General features: G+C 41.3%; 1 protein-coding gene across 2 annotated transcripts in view; it reads left to right on the top strand.

Annotated features, from left to right (window-relative positions):
- Nucleotides 1–314: 314 nt before the first annotated feature.
- Nucleotides 315–21,919, top strand: part of TMEM242 (transmembrane protein 242) — a 39,081-nt gene continuing 17,476 nt past the window's right edge. Inside the window, exons 1-4 of one of the 2 annotated variants that reach the window (XR_007519692.1) lie at nucleotides 315–487; nucleotides 888–988; nucleotides 9,447–9,584; nucleotides 16,282–16,408. Coding sequence is in view for 1 of the 2 variants with exons in the window: in XM_049904538.1 (XP_049760495.1) it covers nucleotides 400–487; nucleotides 888–988; nucleotides 9,447–9,584 (327 nt within the window). In the remaining variant the exon portion in view is untranslated. The remainder of the gene's footprint in view (nucleotides 488–887; nucleotides 989–9,446; nucleotides 9,585–16,281; nucleotides 16,409–21,919) is intronic. The other variant, XM_049904538.1, reaches the window with a different exon arrangement.

Here is a 21,919-nt window from a genome sequence, read left to right as displayed (position 1 = left end):
CTGGCCAGGTGTTTGCACACAGTGTGAGGCTGATCGGGGACCTGAGCTCCGGGGTCTCACAGCGGCCTGGGCCCGGGACCCTGCAGCAATCTGCCTTCTGGAGTCAGGGACATATGATTTTTAGGATCACCACCTTGGAGCAGGCAAATGAGCCTTCCCGAGGGCCGGCTCGGAAGAGCCGGCTCCCGGCGCTGGGCTGGGGACACGGTGTGCAGCCCGGCGTCTTTCCTGCCCCTCGGCGGTGCGACAGGTGCGGGCCAGGGAAAGCGAGGGCTGCGGTCGCTGCACGGACCCGTACTCAGGTTACACAAGGAGGAGGGAGCGGAACCTTTCTCTCGGCCTCTCACGCTCACCCATCCGGGCCCACTTGGCGCCGGTCGCAGTAGCCGAGACTTAAACATGGAGGCGGCGGGCGCTGGTGCCGGGGCCCCGGCTTCCCGGCTGGAGGCTCCCGAGCCCTCGGAGGACCGGCTTTTCCTGGTTAAAGGTGTGATGTGGTCGGGTGACAGAGAGAGCTCACCGGGGCCTGGTCTGCGCTGCAGCGGGCAGTTCCACACCCCCCCCCCGGTGCGGGCGGAGGCCCCCCGAGGGCGAGCTCTGTCCCTGTCGGTGCCTCAGTTTCCCCGTCTGTGCAGCCTGCCTCGTGCCGTCCCCCCAGTTCTGCCCCGCTGTTTACCTTTCCCCGGGAGACACCTCGGGCCGGTGTCCGGGGGAGGAGTGGAGGGGCCCGTGCACGTGGGAACGGCGCCCCGGGGGGACCCCAGGAGCCTGAGCTGTTCAGGGCTCGCGGCTTCCCTAGTCGCTGTCCTCACAGCACAACAACTTTTTAACTTCAGGTTGTTTTCTTTCCCCCATGCATGCTCTTCCGTCCCCCACACTCTCGGCAGGTGGAGTTTTCCTCGGGACTGTTGCTGCCGCGGGAATGCTGGCTGGATTTCTCACAACATTATCGCTGGCGAAAAAGAAAAGCCCCGAGTGGTTCAGTAAGGTTTGTGACACTGAACTCCATTCTTAGCGTCGTTATTGTTTCCGGGAAACGGTTGCTGTTTAGCAGAAGAGAAACAAAGAAAAGGTTGATGGCCTTCCGTATTGCTCGAAGAAGTAAACCTTTACATACCTTAGAGAGTCCACAGGTGTACGCATTAACCAACATGAAAACCCCAGTGCCGTCGAGGCGATTCCGACTCGTAGTGATTCTATAGGACAGAGTAGAACTGCCCCATAGAGTTGCCAAGGAGCACCTGGCCCATTCGAACTGCCGTGATTAATGCGGAGCCCTGGTGGTGCAGTGGTTCAGAACTCGGCTGCTGACCCAAAGGTTGGCAGTTTGAATCCCCCAGCCACTCCTTGGAAACCCTGTGGGCAGTTCTCCTCTGTCCTATAAAGTTGCTCTGAGTCAGAATCCACTCAGCGGCATCGGGTTTTTTTTTTTTTTGGTATTTTCCCCACTTACAGATAGGAAACTGAGGCATGGATGGATTAAGTAACGTGCCTAACGTGGCACTCTCCATCTTTGGGTACTTCTGAGTAGTAAATGATATTTTTAGTAACATTGCTTTTAAGTAGACTTTGGTCCACCAGTCTGTGAACCTAGGTATTAATTATACTACAGACTCAAATTGCAACCCAAAAGGACTTTAAAATGACCAGCTTTTCAACTGGGGACTGCCTGCACCGCTGTTATTTCAGGAAGTTGATAACCATGGCCATGATGTCATATTTTCATTGTCTTGGCTGAGTCTCGTGCTAGAAAACTGGGAGTTGAAAAGCAATAGTAAGATGCTAAATAAATACTTTTCTTCGCCATTCTTTGAATAAAGAAAAAGGAAGGTACAAGCTAACGTTGCCAAATAATCCAGTCTTGAGTTTCTTTGGGTAATCTAGTCAAATAGTTGGAGATTTTTTTTACTTAATATGATAGCATTGCAAGAACCTTCAAATAGCTATGTGTTATTTCAAGACCCATTTATGTAATGAGTAAAAAAGGCAAGTCATCAGTCATCTTTCTAATACGGCTACAGCTTCTAAGATATTGTCAGAATAAATCTTTAAAACTACATACCATGTGTATGTTAAATATATAACTAGCTATTTCTGTGACATAAAGAATACATCAAAAAAGAGAATGCATCAAAATGTTGCATCAAATAGGAATGCTCTGTAGGAGAGTAACTAGATTGAACATTCTTTTTTAAAAATCAGTTTGATTTATATCAAATTCATTCCAGAATTAAACTGAATAAAAGCTAAAAACATGACCCTGATTCTTAGGTAATGCAGTTGACTTTGTGGCAAGCTTTGCACAATTTGGTCTTGTTAGTTTTTATACCTGAACAACAACTTAAATCTTGTCACCTGCTTTCTCAAAGGCTACTGGTAAATGTTTGAAGAAAGGGTGTGTCCAGGCCTTCAGACACAAAAGGGCATTGTAAATATAGAGTTTTCATTCAGGAAATAATTGTTTTATTTTGGGGATACTAAATACCCTAACTGCAGTGTGATTTGTTAAACTCAAATTTTGTATGCCTTAATTTTGATTTAAATTGGAAAAATAATATGGAGTAAGGAAAAACGCAGCTTTTGTTACATATGTGACACTGGTATGTGTAGCTGTATCTAGAGATCTTTTATCTCATATTAATTCTTAGCAAGTCAATCTTTTCCTGTAGCAAGTCAGCCAGCATTCATTTTGAAAAAATTGAGCAGGGTATATGAATGTTGTATGATTTTTACTTTTTAGTCAACTACAGAGTTCTCCCCCAGAGGAAAAAGTTTGTGGCTATCTATTTTCACCATCAAGTTTCCACTAAAAGTTATTTTTGGAACTATGTGGAAAAATAATAATGACTTATTTAATCTCACCATCTTTTCATGAGTCCGATGCTGAACAAATACAAAATGTGCCAGTTTTTTTCATCTAAAAGGCAAAAATAAGATTTTAATTGTTGTGAAGTCACTAAAGATTATTTTTATGCATAGTTATTGTTTACTTGATTTAGCAAAATGAACATGGTTTTATGTAAATTATACATATTAAAATTATTTTTATGCATAGTTATTCTTTACTTGATTTAGCAAAATGAACATGGTTTTATGTAAATTATACATATTAATAGGGGCTAATTTTTGTTCTTCCCAGGGAATAATGGTTTTTAACCTATGATTCTAAAATAAAATTTAGGCCAGAGCATTTTAACCTGCCCTGGCTTAATGCTATACTATTTCTGGATGAAAATTCAGGCCAATTAAATATGTTAGAGTATTTCTGTGAGATCTGTGGTATCTAGGGAACCACTCTGAAATTATAGCACCATGGGAAAAGAACAGGGCTTTGAACCTTTTGATTCTGGTTCAAACCCCTGCTGAGAATTTGCATTTCTAACAAGTTCCCAGGCAATGCTACTGCTGCTGGTTGGGACCAGTTCTGAGAACAACTAGTAGAGGTTTTCAACATTTATCATACATAAGAATGACCTGAGAGTCTTGTTAAACTGTAGACTCTGATTCAGTATATCTGTGGTGGAAATGCAAATTCTCATCAGGGATTCAGATTGGAACAAACCGGTTCATAGCACTGGAAAAGGAATAGGATGAGAGAGTATATTGTTTTTAATCATAGAAAAGGGCTAGAGAAAAATCTCTTAAAAATCTGACTGGTTATAGCTACTAAAAACATGAGCCAGCAAATACGGAGTCCCTCCTAGGCCCAGTCATAGTGCTGGGTGTGGGGATCCGGAAGGCAGTGGCTTTCTATGTGCTGTCTGTCAATAACATCCACCATCACAAGTCATACATTAAAGAAAGGACTCAACAATACCAAGAAAATTATTCTAAAAGAGAAAAAGACTTGAGTTAGTAGAAATACAGTTCCAGATGGATGTTACAGATTTGCTCTCTCTTATCAGGTTTTTTTTTTTTTTTTTATCAGGTTAGCTGCGGAGCCCTGGTAGTGGTAGTGGTTAAGAGCTCAATTGCCAACCAAAAGGTGGGCAGTTCAAATCCACTAGCTGCTCCTTGGAAACTCTATGGGGCAGTTCTACTTTGTCCTATAGGGTCGCTATGAATCGGAATCAACTCAATGGCAAAGGGTTTTTGGTTTTTTTTTTTTTTTTTTGGTTATCAGATTAGATAATTCATGTTATTATAATGAAAATGCCAATGAGTGGAGGTTGGGGGAAATCTTAACAGAATTTTTTTTTTTTTCCTGGAAGATTAATGGCCAAAACAGCAAATACATTTTTTAAAAAGAGAAAAATGAGAGATGCACCTTGTGGATATTAAAACTTTTTATGACTCTGTGCCTTTGTGATTCTAGCATAAAAGTAGATAATAAATTGGTAGTACAAAAATAGCCCAGAGACACACCTTTCTGTATGTAACAAGTTTCTCAAATTGGGAAGGGAAGGATTTGTCAGGGTGGGCTGGGGCAAATGCGAAGCCATTTGGGAAATAAATTCCCTTTAGGTCATCAGCTCCCATCAAAACCTAAATAAATACTAGAGGACCTAAAGAGTTAGGGGTGAGAAGAAGGGACATTTTAAAACAAAACAAATACTGCTCGAAGAAAATGGAAATGACCATGACTTTTGGATGGGGAAAGTTTTAGTAAGCTTAAAAGCGTTAGAAGACATCTTTGACCAAAAGTGAATAAATAAAAGGAATTAAAAGTGAGTGAAATGGAGTTCCTCAAAAAGTAAAGAAATTTACCACATGACCCCACAATTCCACTATTCAAATAAGTACATGTACACACCTTTTCAGAGTAGCACTGCTCACAGCCCAGATGTCCATTAGCAGATGAATGGATGAACAAATTGTGTACAGTGAAACCTATGAGAGCCGGAACTCGACTGGACTGCTTTGCTTTTCTGGGCCTTGGAAGTTTTCTGCCTTGGACAGAGTATAGCCTAACCACTTTCCTGTTGCTCATTTTAGTGGAAAATACTTGAGTTGTCTTCTATGACAGGTTTCTGCCTTAGGCTGGTTCCGGCTTTTGCAGGTTTTACGGTGCATACATGCAGTGGAATAATATTCAACCATAAAAATGAAGTAAATAACATGCCATGTTGTGGGTGAACCTCCAAAGCATTTTGTTAAGTGGAAGAAGCCAGACACAAAAAGTCACATATTGTATGATTCCATGTATATGAGATATCCAGAATAGATAAACCCGTAGAGACGGAACGGAGGTCAGTGGTTTCCAGGAACTGGGGGCGGGAAGTGAGGAGAACTGTGTATGGACAATGGGTTGTACTTCAGAGTGATGGGAATGTTTTGGAACTAGATAGAGGTGGTGGTTACACAGCGTTGGGAATGGAGTAAATGCCATGGGGTTGTTTGCTTTAAAATGGTTAATTTTATGCTATGCGAATTTCACCTCAAGAAATTATTAATTTAAAAAAGAGAAAGAAAGAGGTGGCTAGTGGTATGCTGGTAGCTGTCTAACAACAAGCTCTCCAGGAGAAAGGAAGCTCTGATTCATAGCATTTGCCGATTTCTGTGGTGTAAATCTGCCCACGTGGCCAATTCCAAGCTATGAGCACAATGTCACTGAACACTGGATTGGGAAGAGATGTGCAGCCTGCACAAGCTGGCTGCAGCACATGCTCAGTGGCCGGCAGCAACGTGAAAGACTCAAACGTTGTGCTGAGTGGAGAGGCCAGACACAAAGAGTGCACACGGGGGAACGTCTAACATATATGACAAAATAGAACACTGGTTGCTTGGGGCAGAGAGAGAGGGCAGGGATTGATGGAAAAGGGGCACAAGGAACTTTTGGGAAGTGGTAGAAGTGTGTATTTTGATTGTGGTGGTGGTTACACTTGTGTAAATATGTCAAAACTCATTGAAATACCCTGCAAACACATAAAACTTAATTATGAGCTAAATGGAAAGTGTAATGATATACACAGGACGTTATGGGCACAGCAAAGAAAAACACCCAATTTCTAAAAGGAGGGGGAAGATTCAAGGAGGTCTTACTTGGAAGAAGTGAGCTGAATCTAAATTTGAGAAAGATGTGTGATACAAGTCACGGCAAGGACTTTAAATGTATGTACAGAATGCCTGGCGCATGGTAGAAATTTAATGAATGGCAGCTGTGAGTGAGAAACTAGAAAATATAAAAAAGTGACCCTCGCTACACTGAGCTTTAAGGTATTTAAGGTTTTTTTTAGTGGTAGTGTTAGGTGCCATCATGTCAGTTCCGACTCACAGTGACCCTGTACACAACCCAAGCGGTACACTGCCTTGTCCTGCATCATCCCCACAATCATTATGCCTTCGCCCATTGCTGCAGCCGCTGTGTCAGTCCATCTCGTTGAAAGTCTTCCCTATTTCGCCGACTCTCTACCAAGCATGATGTCCTTCTCCAGGGACTGGTCCCTCCTTATATAATATGTCCATTTCTACTGTTTAATGAATAAAATTGCACAGGTGGAAAGGTTTCACAGCTCGTAAAAGCAGGAACACTTGAACAGCCTGGCATTAAGACTGAAGGGAATATGCCATTCAGCAGTTTAGCACGTCTTATTGTAAATGCAACACAATAAAAATGGATGGAAGTATCTTTTTTAAATTTTGTTGCTGAGCATATACACAGCAGAGCATACACCAATTCAGCAGTTTCTACATACAAACTCAGTGGCATTAATTACATTCTTCAAGTTGTGAAACCATTCTCATCCTCCTTTTCTGAGTTGTTGCTCCTCCATTAATGTATTCTCACTGCCCTCTAAGGTTCCTGTCTGATATCTCACAGTGCTGTTCTCAGTTTGATCCCCTATAGATAGATCTTGCAAGAGCACAGTGCTAAAGGCGGACATTTTTCAGTAGTTAAGCTAAACTATTGTTTCGTTTTAAGAGGACTTCAGGGAGTATTTTTGGTTTAAGGTTTAAAGATTATCTCGGGGCAATAGTTTCAGGGGTTCACCCACCTTTCATGACTCCAGAAAATCTGGATTCCATGAGAATTTAAAATTCTCTTTTGCATTTTCCCCCTTTTAATCAGAATTCTTTAGAATCTTTGATTAAATGTTCAGTAATGGTAGCTGGGCACCATCCAGTTCTTCTGGTCTCATAAACAAGGGGGCAGTTGTCCATGGAGGCAGACGTGCATTCCATTTCCTCCTGCTCTTACTGACTCTCCTTCCTCTGTTGCTCCAGGTGAGTAGAGACCAATTGTTGAGCCTTGAATGGCCGCTTTCAAGTTTTTCAGACCCCAGGCACTGCACTACAAACTAGGAGGCAGAACAGAAGTGCTGAACATGTTATTAGGCCAATTAACTGGGATGTCCCATGAAACCACGACCGCAAACCTCCAAGGAACCAAAGGCTGCGAGGTGTTCGGTAGTACATAAGCAGCCTCAGCAGCTACTCTTTTTTTTGTTTGTCGTTATAAATACATCTGTTACTCAATTTTTGTCAGTTCAGCTTTTTCAGGTGACAGGCTTATTGGTAGCAATTACATTAATCGTCTATGCAACCCCATCTTAATCAGTGCAATTTTTTTATCACCGTAAACCATGGAAGTATCTTTTTAAATAGAAACAAGTGCATAGTGTAAATTAGATTAAAAACAATCATTTCTTGGGATAGTTCAAATACATACCTTACTGGAAGCTAAGGAAGAAGTGAACAACATTTAAGAGCCAACTTGAAATTTTGAACTTACCAGAAAACCAATTATGAGACATTCGTTTAATCTCCACGGTTTGACCTAAACCTGAGATGTAATTTATCCTTTAAAAAAAGGACTGTAGAATTTAAGGAATATTAGGAATTTACCATTTTCCCCGTCAGCCTTTCTGCTAAAATGCTCAGAGAAAATGAAGAATTTTACTTTCACAAAAGCTGTAGTCATAACATTTTCTGATTCTAAAACAAATTGTGAAGAATGTGGTAAGTATGAAAAGGCATAAAGTTGAGTAAAAAAGCACACACTTGAATTACTCAGCCCGCTGTTAGCGTTCTGACATATTCTCTCCCCTTGTTATTGTTGGTGGCCATTTTTAAAACTCATATTTAACACAATTCACATTTTCACCACTTATCCTCTTATACCGTTAAGACTTAAAATATTTTTAATGGTTATACTGAAGTGATGTATCATAATTTCCTTAGCCATTTGTTACTAAGATACGCTAGTTTCAGTATTTTTTCTGTTAGAAACTCCTTTGTGCATTAACATCCGTCTGCATTTGTTTGCTTCCTCAGGAAAAGTTCCTCAAAGTAGAAAGTGAGTGGAGACACATGAACGTTTTATATGCTGATGCGTACTACAGAGCGCTTTTTGAAAGGTTGTAATAGGTTCCACTGCTGCTAGGCTCCATAAGGCTCATTTCACATCAGCCGTCATTAGATGACCTCATTTAAAAACAAAAACTTTTGACATTCATATAAAACTATAATTTGCATTTCTCTTGTGAATGAGAAAACATTTTTTTCAAGCTATGAGCCAAATGTTTTCCACCTTTAGAGTTGTCCACGTTATTTGCCCATTTAAAGTTTATTTGTGAATTCTCTGTGGATGCGAGTGTTCCCCGGCCCCGTGCCTATTAAAAAAAGAAAAAAACCGGTGCCATCGAGTCAATTTCAATTCATAGCGACCCTATAGACTATTAGCCGTATGTATTCCTCCAGTTTGATTTACCTTTTTAAAAGGTGAACTTTATTGATCTTTTGTTTTTTTTTTAATTGATCTGGAATATTTTTTGAGAAAGCAGTTACTCTCCGTACCCTTGTCTCCCCAGTACCTGGCACAGCTCCAGGCATAGTGGCTTGCATGCTCAATGGTACGTCAGTCAGAGAAGCTGGGACTTGACTACTGTTGGGTGCCATCGAATCGGTTCTGACTCATAGCGACCCCATGTGATAGAGTAGAACTGCCCCATAGGATTTCCTAGGTTGTGATGTTTATGGAGCAGATTGCCAGGTCTTCTGTGGAGCCCCTGTATGGGTTGGAGCCACCAACCTTTTGGTTAGTAGCTGAGTGCTTAGCCATTGTACCACCAGGGCTTCATTCTGACTTGATTAAAGCCATGCAAAGCTAGTATTCTGAACAATAGGAGAACTTCAGAATCCTGCTAACATGCTGCTTTCACAAAGTCTTCATCTCACATACTTTGGACATATTATCAGGAGAGACCAGTCCTTGGAGAAGGATATCCTGCTTAGCAGAGGGTCAGCAAAAAAGAGGAAGACCCTTAACGAGGTGGATTGACACAGTGGCTGCAACAATGGGTTCAAGCATAACAGTTGTAAGGATGGTGCAGGAACCGGCAGTGTTTGGCTCTGTTGTACATAGTGTCTCTATGACTCGGAACCAACTCGATGGCCCCTACCAACAACAAGAGCAGACAAAGAGTAATTAATTTCAAACACTCTCAAAATACTTATTTTTTTCTGGATGGATTATTCTAACCCTAAGCTTTCTGTCTTTGTCTCAGGGAAGCATGGCCACGGCCGCCTTACCGGAGAGCGGGTCTGCCCTAGCCTTGCGAGCACTGGGCTGGGGCTCTCTTTATGCTTGGTGTGGAGTTGGTGTGATCAGCTTCGCAGTCTGGAAAGCTTTAGGAGTTCACAGTGTGAGTAATGACAATCCCGTGATGTGTATCTGGAGTGTGCCTTCTACTTACTGCCGTCTACATCTTCCTTATTTTCAGATTTGGATACAGTTTGGTCACTGTCTTAGAAAATGTTGACAGTGAATTTGAATTTTTTTTAGTAATAACTAGGCAAGATCTCATAACTTTGTTGTTCTCGTTAGGTGCTGTTGAGTTAGTTCCAACTCATGGCGGCCCTGTGTACATCAGAATGATACACTGCCAAGTCCTGCACCATCCTCACAATTGTTGCTGTGCTTGAGCCCATTTTTGCAGCCATCTTGTCAGTCCGTCTCGTTGAGGGTTTTCCTCTTTTTTGCTGACCCTCTACTTTACGAAGCGTGATGTCCTTCTCCAGGGACTGATCTCTCCTGATAACATGTCCAAAGTATGTGAGATGTAGTCTCACCATCCTTGCTTCTAAGGAGCATTCTGGTTATACTTCTTCCAAGACAAATTTGTTAGTTCTTTTGGGAGTCCATGGAATATTCAGTATTCTTTGCCAGCACCACAATTCAAAGGCACCAATTCTCCTTTGGTCTTCCTTATTCATCTTCCAGCTTTCACATGCATATAAAGCGATTGAAAACACCATGGCTTGGGTCAGGCATACCTCAGTCTTCAAGGCGTCATCTTTGCTCTTCAACACTTTAGAGAGCTCCTTTGCAGCATATTTGCCCGATGCAATGTGTCTTTTGATTTCTTGACTGCTGCTTCCGTGGGTGTTGGTTCTGGATCCAAGTGAAATGAAATCCTTGACACCTTCAATCTTTTCTCTGCTTATCATGATATAGTTTTTTGGTCCAGTTGTGAGGATTTTTGTTTTCTTTATGTTGAAGTGTATTCCATACTGAAGGCTGTGGTCTTTGATCTCCATCAGTAAGTGCTTCAAGTCCCCTTCACTTTCAGAAAGCAAGATTGTGTCATCTGCATAAAGTGGGTTGTTAATGAGTCTTTCTCTAATCCTGATGCCCTGTTCTTCTTCATATTGTCCAGCTTCTTAGATTATTTGCTCAGCATACAGATTGAATAAGTATGGTGAAAGGATACAACCCTGATGCACACCTTTCCTGACTTTAAAACATGCGGTATCCACTTGTTCTGTCCGAACAACTGCCTCTTGATCTGTTTACAGGTTCCTCATGAGCACACTTAAGTGTTCTGGAATTCCCATTCTTCTCAGTGTTACCCATAATTTGTTATGATCCACACAGTCGAATGCCTTTGTGTAGTCAATAAAACACGGGTAAACATCCTTCTGGTATTCTCTGTCTTCAGCCAGGATCCATCTGACATCAGCAATGATATCCCTGGTTCCACATCCGTTTCTGAATCCGGGCTGGATTTCTGGCAGTTCCTTGTCGATATACTGCTGCAGCCGCTTTTGAATGATCTTCAGCAAAATTTTGCTTACATGTGATATTAATGATATTGTTCTATAATTTCCACATTCGGTTGGATCACCTTTCTTGGGAATAGCCATAAATAAATATGGATCTCTTCCAGTGGGTTGGCCAGGTAGCTGTCTTCCAAATTTCTTGGCATAGACGAGTGAGCACTTCCAGCGCTGCATCCATTTGTTGAAACATCTCGAGTAATATTCTGTCAATTCCTGGAGCCTTGCTTTTCACCAGTGCCTTCAGTGCAGCTTAGGCTTCTTCTTTCATCCTTACCGGTTCCTGATCATATGCTATCTCTTGAAATCGTTTGTATAATGACTCTGTGCATTCCTTCAATCTTCTTTTGATGTCTCCTGCATCGTTTAATATTTTCCCGATAGAATCCTTCACTATTGCAACTCGAGGCTTGAATTTTTTCTTTACCTCTTTCAGCCTGAGAAATGCCGAGTGTGTTCTTCCCTTTTGGTTTTCTGTCTGCAGCTCTTTGCACATGTCATTATAATACTTTATTTTGTCTTCTCGGGCTGCCTTTTGAAATCTTGAGTTCAGTTCTTTTACGCCAACATTTCTTCCTTTTGCCTTCGCTGCTTAACATTGGAGAGCAAGTTTCAGAGTCTCCTCTGACATCCATCTCGGTCTTTTCTTTCTTTCCTGTCTTTTCGATGATCTCCTGCTTTCTTCATGTATGATGTCCTTGATATCATTCCACAGCTTATCTGGTCTTCAGTCATTAGTGTTCAGCGCCTCAAATCTCTTCTTGAGATGGTCTCTAAATTCAGGTGGGATATACTCAAGGTTGTATTTTGGCTTTTGTGGACTTGCTCTGATTTTCTTCAGTTTCAACTTGAACTTGAGTATGAACAATTGACAGTCTTTTCCACAGTTGGCCGCTGGCCTTCTTCTGACCGATGATATTGAGCTTTTCCATCATCTCTTTCCACAGATGTAGTCGATTTGATTCCTGTGTGTTCCATCTGGCGAGGTAGGTCCACGTGTATAGTCGCCATTCGTGTTGGCGAAAAAGGTATTTGCAATGAAGTCATTGGTCTTATAAAATTCTATCATCTGATCTAAGGTACTGAAACTTAAAACATGTAAGGACTAATGCATATGTTAGAGGTAAGGTATGGTAGAAGTTCAGAGAAAACGATGAAGATCCTCGATGAGATGGATTGACACAGTGACTGCAAAAATGGGCTCAAATATGGCAAGGATTGTGAGGATGGCACAGGACTGAGCAGTGTTTCCTTCTGTTGTACATGGGGTCGCTATGAGCCGGAATCGACTCGACACCTAATGACAATTCATAGGTAAGTCTGTGGGTGGCACAACAATTTGCACTTGACTGTTAACCTAAAGATTTGTGGTTTGAACTTACCCAGCAGCTCTGTGGAAGAAAGGCCTGGAGATCTGCTTCCATTAAGATTCCAGCCAAGAAAACCCCATGGAGCAGTTCTACCCTGTAACACATGGGGGTGCCATGAACTGGAATCAACTCAACACCAGTGGGTTTCTTTTTTTAATTCATAGGTAATGTTGTTTGATGTCAAGTCAATTCTGAAACTCACAGTGACTCTTAACTCTATATAAATTGACGTTGGCTCCCCTGGTGGTGTAGTGGTTAAGAGCTTGGATGCTAACCGAAAGGTCAGCAGTTCAAATCCACCATGTGCTCCTTAGAAGCCCTTTGGGGCAGCTCTACTCTGTCCTATAGGATCGCTATGAGTCAGAACTGACTCACAGCACCTAACAACAACAACTTATTTAATAAAATTATTTAATTTGTATCAACATCGTATGCTGTTTGACGGGCATGTATATAAATATCTTCGTAAAATATTTAAAGCATTTTAAGATTATTTAAATTATGAATGTATTTATACATTATTGGGAAAATTGAAGAAGTATATGTGTGCATATGTATGAATGTATATATGCATGCATGTATGTATGACGGGTTAGAAATGATGGTGGTTGGAATGCATGGTAGCAGTGGAGTCGGTAGAGTGGTTCTGGATGCATTTTGAAGGTAGAGTCAACAAGGATTTGATATAGATTGAATGCGGGATGTGAGAGAAAAGGTAGAATCAAGAATATCGCCAAGGCTTTTGGCCCGACGACTGGAAAATGGTTGGGACCAATGCAAGATGAGCAATTGTTGAGGCTCAGTGTGGACTTGTGAATTTGAGATGTCTGTTAGAGTGGACATTAAAGTTAAGCAGTTAGATTGAGAAGTTTGAAATTCCAAGGAGAGGTACTAGGTGAAGCTATAAACATGAGGCTCATCAATACGCAGAATTCAAGGCCATGAGACCAGATGGGCTCACCAAGGCAGTGAGTATAGAGAGAAAAGAGGAGAGGCCTGAGGCAGGAGCCCTGGGGGACTCCTGAGGTACAGAGGTTAGGGCATGAGGACAAAAGAGTAAAGGGGTCTCCCTCTCAAAAGATAGAGGGGGAACACAGATGGGTGGTGTCCTCTGCCAGGGACAGTCACATGAGATGAGGGCTGACTGTTCGTTGTGTTTAGCAGTGTGACGGCCATTGTTGAAATGGCAGAGCAAGGTCTGAGTGGAGTGGATTGAAGTGAATGGAAGGAGAGAGACGGGAGGCCATATGTGTAGACAAGGCTTGACTTTTACTGTAAAGTGACAGAAAGAAACGTGGTCCTTGCTAGAATGGGGTGAAGAGAAGGTTTTGTATTTTAAGTGTGCTGCTGGGAGGGGTCCAGGAGGGGGGGTTTGGGGGTGCAAGAGTGAGCAGGGGAACTTCCTGGAGCGACATCTGTGACCTTAGTGAGCTTTTCACACTTAGCTCATCATAATTAGACATAGACATTCTTGTACTTCTCATACAAAATGTACTTCCAGTCAAATAGATGGTGTTTTTCTTTTGGTGTGAATAACCTTTAATTTTAAAGTGATTTTACTGGCTACTTGTTTGTAATGATAAAGTAGGGACTAGTCAGAAAGGTTAGAAAACCTGTGACTAAAGTTTTTGTGGTTTCCCCAGTTTTGTTTTTGACCAAAACAAAATCTCTTTTTGCTTTTCAAGCACTGTACCAGACATGTTAGACATAGCAGGCTATTTAATCTTCACAATAGCTACAAAGCAGATATTAATATACTACAGTTGATAAATGAGGGAGTTGGGGCTCAGAAAGGTTAAATTATTTGCCCAAGATCACAGAGTGTGTAATGGCAGAGTCAAGACTATAACCAGGTTTGATAGTCTTCAAAACCTAGGTTTTATCCAACTTTATCTCCCTTAGCTAGACATGAACTAAAGGAGTTAGAGGCAAGGGGCCAGGGTGAAGGGGAAGTGGAAGTGAACTTGGTTTGGATTGGGCCCAATCCCATAGTTCTTGAAAACTCTAGGATCTTGACAATTTTCTGGATGTCCTGAGCGTAGAGCTCATCTCCCAACATCATTATCAACATCACCCGGGCATATGCCTGGCCGTTCTTTTCTTATTAAAAGAGACCTCATCTCATGTTTAGCAGAAAAAATGCTTTGGATATGCTAAAACCAAACCTGTTGCCGTAGGTCAATTCCGACTCACAGGGACTCTGTAGGATAGAGAAGAACTGCTCCGTAGGGTTTCTAAGGAGCGGCTGGTAGATTTGGACTGCCGACCTTTTGGTTAGCAGCAAGCTCTTAACCGCTGTGCCACCAGGGCTCCTGGGATATAATGGTGAGTAAAAAATAGGATTCGTTTCTGGATAATATGGTAGCAGTTATTTGAAAACACAAGTAAAAAAAAAACTGGGAAGAAATACATATGGTAGAAATGTATGAATGAATTAGGAACTTATTGGTGATTTATTTCTTATACTTTTCCATGTGTTTCTTACATATTACTACTTTAATGATAAAAATACTATTTTTTAAAAAATTGTGCTAGATTTTATTTTATCTTTACTAGTTTATACTGATTTAATTTGTACTGATAAATAAAGCACAACTGCCTAGTACACAAAACTTCCTTGACTGTATATGGTATCTATGGGGGGGAAGCATGCAAATATTCAGTAATAAAGTTATTAAGCTTTTCGTTTCTATAAAAATGACTGTTAGCACTGTGTGTCAGCTACGTGGAATGGATGGGTGATGTTTTCAGTGTTTATTTAGTATTGTAGGTCATAAACTGAGTAGTAAAATTTTAAGGTATTTGAAAATAAGAATAGTCGTTGATGTAGAAGAGTTATAAGAATGAATCAATCCATGTTTTCATAGATCAGTAAAATTAGGTTATTTAAATCAGATTATACACTGGAGAACTTACGCTTTATAGGCCAGACTGTGATATTTTAGTTTCTGGAACATGAGCTTCTTTATTTTATTATGGGACTAGTAAGAGGATTATTGTCTCAATAAAATATTTTGGGAAGGAAGATTTTTCTGACTGGCACTGTTGAACATAAGGATACTTGGAACCCTTTGGTATTGCATCTTCTTGTCTTCGTCTTTAACTAAAAGGAGAGAATGCAGATTGCTCTCTTCCTACAAATAGGTCGTGAGGCCTGTCAGTTCTTCTTCATGCCTGAGAAGTCTCACAGAACAGTGAACCCGCTGATGCCATTTAAGGCAGTGGCTTTTGCTAATTCATTTGTTCATTCAAAAGATACTGTGGGCCTACCCTGAAGTGCTGTGCTGAGACAGGCGTTCCCCAGTAGACTGCTAAGATCTGACTTTCTAAGGAAATTTTTATTATATGACCCTGCTCTGAGGCTTGCAGAGAGCAATGTGGTGTATTTAGCTTTGTATTTGGAGAGTTTTGATAATAAATTATGAGGTTTTGTGCAGTCAAATGACAAATTTTTATCACCATTTAGTCATCTTTCTTTGACTAAGGAAAACAGTCTTAGTCAGAAAGTGTGGAGCAGAAGTGGCCCAGGTCTACACACTGAATAAATGCTTGATACCATTCCGGATACATGCAGGGAAACTGAAATCCATTCCTCTGTCAAATGATTGTTGGTCGCTGCCTTGAGTTGGGAAACCCTGGTGGCGTAGTGGTTAAGTGCTACGGCTGCTAACCAAAGGCTTGGCAGTTTGAATCCACCAGGCGCTCCTTGGAAACTCTATGGGGCAGTTCTGCTCTGTGCTGTAGGGTCGTTAGGAGTCAGAATCAACTGGACAGCACTGGGTTTGGTTTTTTTTTTTTTTTTTTTTTTTGGTTACCTTCAGTTGCTTTCTCAGCTCAAAATACAGGGTGCCACCTAGTGGCTGACCTGGAGCAGAGTGAGGATGATGCTTGCATTCCCTGTTTGAATTCACAGCTACCTCTGCTGGCCTGAAGGGGAACATGTCAATATGCTGAAAGAGAAACCCTCCCTGATGTTGTCAGTTGCTGTCAAGTTGATTCCAGCGCATGGCTTCTGACTCATAGCAACGCCATGTGTGCAGGTAAAACTTCTCCGTAGAGTTTTCAAAGCTGTGACCTTTTGAAAGCCGATTTCCAGACCTGTCTTCCGAGGTGCCTCTGGGTGGGTTCACACCTCAGCTCTTTGGCTAGTAGTTGAGCGCTTAACTGTTTGCACCACGCAGGACTCCTTAAACCCTCCCTAGTTTCTTAAAGATATTTAGGATTTACTCTTTGCTCATTCATAATAATTATGGAATTTCATTTAACGTTATACCTAGTACGTTGAATATAAATTTGTATTTTACACAGTGTTATACCATTTAATCAGAGGTTCCAGGAAAGAGAGCTAGTGGAGCCATCTTGTCAGCTGATCAAAGCAGATTAGTGTGCCCAGGATTTAAGGTGAGACCTCCCTGCCTTGTGTGGGGATCAGTGTGGCTTCTTGGCACCTGTCCTCAGCTGTACACTGCCTGCCCTGGCCAGCCGGTGGGCCCGCGAGCATGGCTGAATCACTCAGTGTGCGTTCATTAATTACGTGGAACTGTGGAATTTTATCATTTGATTATGACTGAGGTTGCATTTAATTTTATCACAGTAACTTAATTGTGAAAAAAATTTATGAACATTTACTGTGATTTGGAAACCCTGGTGACGTAGTGGTGACTGCGTGTGCAGTCCAGGTGGGTACACATGGTCGCAGCGTGATTACATTGTCTTATCAGGGCAGAGATCTGTTTGGAGAACACTCGAGGTAAATGCTCTTCACCCAGTAAATATGGCAGGAATGTGATACTAACTGGTAATGCCCTAACTATCAAAAGAAGAGGAAACCATATCCCTCACACTTACTTACATGTAGTTCAAGAGCAGTGACTTCTTAACTTGTTTACCTTTTATTATTGATACTTGAAAGGATTTCGGGAAGAGTCGTGCATATTTATTGTTAGACTACCTTATCTTTTTTTCTCCCCAGAAAGAGAGACAGTCAGTATATACACAATCCCTGACTGACATGTGTGAAGCGTTAAGGGAGTATGCGATTTTAGTAGCTGGCTGTAGACCGTGTCCTGTGTTTGTCCGAGATGAGGTGACTGTCTCCCATCACTAACGTTATCCTGTGTCTCGTGTACAATATGTTCATGATACTTGGTGTAATTACAATTAGAGATAATTTACAGCTCTTGCCCTCACAGGCACTAAAACCTCAATAGTAACAGAGAGATAAAATTAATAATAAAATCATGAATGAAAACATTCTTATTGTGAAATACTTTACATTGTCCAGAGATTTAAATTCAAAGATTAACGTATAAATGGACCTCTTTTTTACCTTTTTACCATGGAATAAGAAGTATTCGTCTTTACTTATTTTGGTATATATGTTTAAAGAAAACATATCTAGGCCTATCTTTTTTAAAACGAAGATAATTTTGGGTGTTTTTTGTTTGTTTTGGTAAAAATAAGCTCTCATCGTTTAAAAAAACAATGTAGAAAAACAAAGAAAACACAAATCACTCGAAATCCCATTGAGTTACAATTTTATAGCAGGAACATCCTTCAAATCTTCTTCTTTAGGCATATTTCCATAATTGTACAGTAAAACCTTCGAAAGCCAGAACCTGTGTAAGATGGAAACCTGTCAGAGAAGGAAAATGCAAATAGTTTTCAATAAAACAAGCAATAGGAAAGAGGTAAGACTGTACCCTGTCAGAGAAGGAAAATGGGGCAGTCCTGTGAGTTCTGGCTCTCACAGAGTCACAGTTTCACTAAAGGCGCTGCTCTGGGCCCTTCGTGAGGCAGAGTATGTAAATCTTCATCATTTTTAATGACTACATAGTATTGTATATTATCATTTACCAAGTCAGCCTCTGCCAGTGCACTTTTAGATGGTCATATTTCTCTATTAAACATCACAGCGAACCTCAGTAGGCGGACATTTTTTTTTTCACATTTCGCGGTCAAGAAATTTGTCCTAAAGACAAAAGATGTTATTGTTGAGTCAAAGTGCATTTTAGAAGTGTTTGATACCTGTTGGTGAACAGCTTCCAGAGAAGTTCACACTGTTAGGGAATATCAGCAGTGCAGACGGGCTTCCTAGCACCCTGGCGGTCACTGGCTTCTGCCATGGGAATTTTTGCCAGCCTGACAGATGGAAATCATCTTTCTCCCCTGACTGCATATCTCTGAAGTCCCTGCTGCTGAAAAGGCCATCATGGAAATAATTTGCGCTTGGAGTCCTGGAGACCCCTCCAGGCCTCCTTTTCTTTAAAAAACAAAAGGTAAAACATGTAAATAAAACACAGATATTTTAATGTTTCCCTAAAAATGGGCATTTGTCTTTCCTATTTTGAGAGAGCCCCTTTAAGAGAAGCAGCATCGTGCCTCTCTGGGACAGAACGGGATGCACCCTAATGTAGTCCGTTCTCTCCACCTCTTTCCTTCGCTGCTCTAAATTAAGTAGAATTTTTATGTTAATATTTAGGCTTATTTTCTAATTACATTATAGCAAACCTAAGGGTATTTGCTAATTATTCTCAAATATCTTCCTTTTGACTTTTTTTTTTGCTAATCTCAAATTTTATCAAAATACTGGTGTATCTCTCTTATTGTTGTTGTTAGGTGCCATCCAGTTGGTTCCAACTCATAGCAACCCTGTGTACAACAGACAGAAACACTGCCCAGTCCTGCTCCATCCTCACAATCATGGCTATGTTTGAGCCCATTGTTGTAGCCACTGTGTCAGTCAATATTGTTCAGGGTCTTCCTCTTTTTCACTGACCCTCTACTTTACCAAGCATGATGCCCGTCTCCAGGGACTGGTCCAAAGAGATGAAGTCTTGCCATTTTCACTTCCAAATAGCACTCTGGCTGTACATCTTCCGAGACAGACATGTTCGTTCTTCTGGCAGTCCATAGTATATTTCACAGTCTTTGCCACCACCATAATTCAGAGGCATCAAGTCTTCAGTCTTCCCTCTTCTATGTCTTGCTTTCACATCCATATGAGGCAGTTGAAAGTATCATGCCTTGAGTCAGGTACACTTTGACTCTCAAACTGACGTCTTCGCTTTTCAGCACTTTAAAGAGGTGTTTTGTTTTGTAGCACATTTGCCCGATACAGAGCATAGTTTGACTTCTTGACTGCTGCTTCCATGGGCGTTGATTATAGATCAAAGTAAAATGAAATCCTTGACAACTTCAGTATTTTCAGCATTTACCATGATGTTGCTTATTGGCCCAGTTGTGAGGATTTTTGTTTTCTTTGTGTTGAGGTGTAATCCAGAGTGAAGGCTGTAATCTTTGATCTTTATCAGTAAGTGCTTCAAGCTCTCTTCACTTTGAGCAGGCAAGGTTGTGTCATTTGCATAACGCAGGCTGTTAATGAGTCTTCCTCCAGTCCTGATGCCCCGTTCTTCGTATAGTCCAGCTTCTTGCATTATTTGCTCAGCATACAGATTGAAAAACTATAGTGAAAGGATACAACCCTGATGCACACCTTCGTTATTTTAAACCACACAGTATCCCCTTGTTCTGTTTCAACGACTGCCTCTTAGTTTGTATACAGGTTCCTCATGTACACAATGAGTGTTCTGTAATTCCCATTCTTCACAATGTTATCCATAGCTCGTTACGACCCACACAGTTGGATGTCTTTGCATAGTCAAACACAGGTGAAAACATCTTTCTGGCATTTTGTGCTTTCAGCAAACATCCATCTGACATCAGCAGTGGCGTCCCTCTTTGCACATCCTCTTGTGAATCCAGCTTGGATTTCTGGCAGTTCCCTGTCCATGTACTGCTGCAACCATTTTTGAATTATCTTCAGCAAAATTTTACTTGCGTGTGGTATTAATGATACTGTTTGATAATTTCTTCACTCCCTTGGATCACCTTTCTTTGGAATGGTCACAGATACGGATGTCTTCCAGTTGGTTATCCAGAGAGCCGTCTCCCAGATTTCTTGGCCTGGACATGTGAGTACTTCCAACATTGTATCCATTTGTCAGAACATCTCAGTTGGTATTCCTTCAGTTCTTGGAGCCTCATTTTTCACCAGTGCCTTCAGTGCAGCTTGAACTTCTGCAGTGCCATGGATCCTGGAATATATGCTACCTCCTGAAATGGTTGAATATCGACCTTTTCGGTATGCTGTCGTTATTGTTAGGTGCCGTCGAGTTAATCCAACTTGTAGCGACCCTACATAAAACAGAACAAAACACTGTCCGGTCTTGCGTCATCCTCACAATCCTTGTTATGCTCGACCCCACTGTTGCAGCCACTGTGTCAGTCCATCTCTTTGAGGGTTTTCCTCTTTTTCGCTGACCCTGCACTTTACCAAACATGATGTCCTTCTCCAGCGACTGATCCCTCCTGACAACACATCTAAAGTATGTGAGACACAGTCTCGCCACCCTTGCCTCCAAGAAGCACTCTGGCTATACCTCTTCCAAGACAGACTTGTTTGTTCTTTTGGCAGTCTGTGGCATGTTCAATATTCTTAGCCGACACCACAATTCAAAGGCATCAGTTCTTCTTTGGTCTTCCTTATTCATTGCCCAGCTTTCACATGCATATGAGGTGATTGAAAGTACCATGGCTTCGGTCAGGCATACCTTAGTCTTCAAGGTGACATCTTTGCTCTTCAACACTTTAAAAAGGTCTTTTGCAGCAGATTTGCCCAGTGCAGTGTGTCTTTTAATTTCTTGACTACTACTTCCATAGGTGTTGATTGTAGATCCAAGTAAAATGAAATCCTTGACAATTTCAGTCTTTTCTCCGTTTATCATGATGTTGCTCATTGGTCCAGTTGTGAGGATTTTGTTTTCTTTATGTTGAGGTGTAATCCATACTGAAGGCTGTAGTCGTTGATCTTCATTAGTAAGAGCTTCAAGTTGTCTTCACTTTCATCAAGCAAGATTGTGTCATCTGCATAATGCAGGCTGTTAATGAGTCTTCATCCAATCCTGATTCCCCATTCTTCTTCTTCATATAGTCCAGCTTCTCAGCTTATTTGCTCAACACACAGATTGAGTAAGTATGGTAAGGATACAGCTCTGACGCACACCTTTCCTAGCTTTAAACCATGCGATATCCCCTTGACTGCCTCGATCTATGTTGAGATTCTACATGAGCACAATCAAGTGTTCTGAAATTCCCATTCTTTGCAGTGTTATCCATAATTTGTTATGATCCACACAATCAAATGCCTTTGTTGCATAATCAATGAGACACAGATAAGCATCTTTCTGGTATTCTCTGCTTTCAGCCAGGATCCATCTCACATTACAGTGATATCCGTTATTCCACGTCCTCTTCTGAATCTTGCTTTAATTTCTGGCAGTTCCCTGTTGATGTACTGGACATCTGCTTTTGAGTGATCTTCAGCAAAATTTGTCTTGTGTGTGATATTAATGATGTAGTTCGATAACTTCTGGGTTCTGTTTGGTCACCTGTCTCTGGAATAGGCATAAATATGGATCTCTTCCAGTCAGTTGATTGGAAGAGATTTGCCCATAGAATTCTTCAGTATTACAACTCGAGGCTTGCGTATT

Source organism: Elephas maximus, chromosome 1 (assembly GCF_024166365.1).
Source record: "Elephas maximus indicus isolate mEleMax1 chromosome 1, mEleMax1 primary haplotype, whole genome shotgun sequence".
NCBI lineage: Eukaryota > Metazoa > Chordata > Mammalia > Proboscidea > Elephantidae > Elephas > Elephas maximus.
The sequence above is the reverse complement of the archived record's forward strand: the minus strand, read 5'-3'. Positions and strand labels throughout refer to the sequence as shown.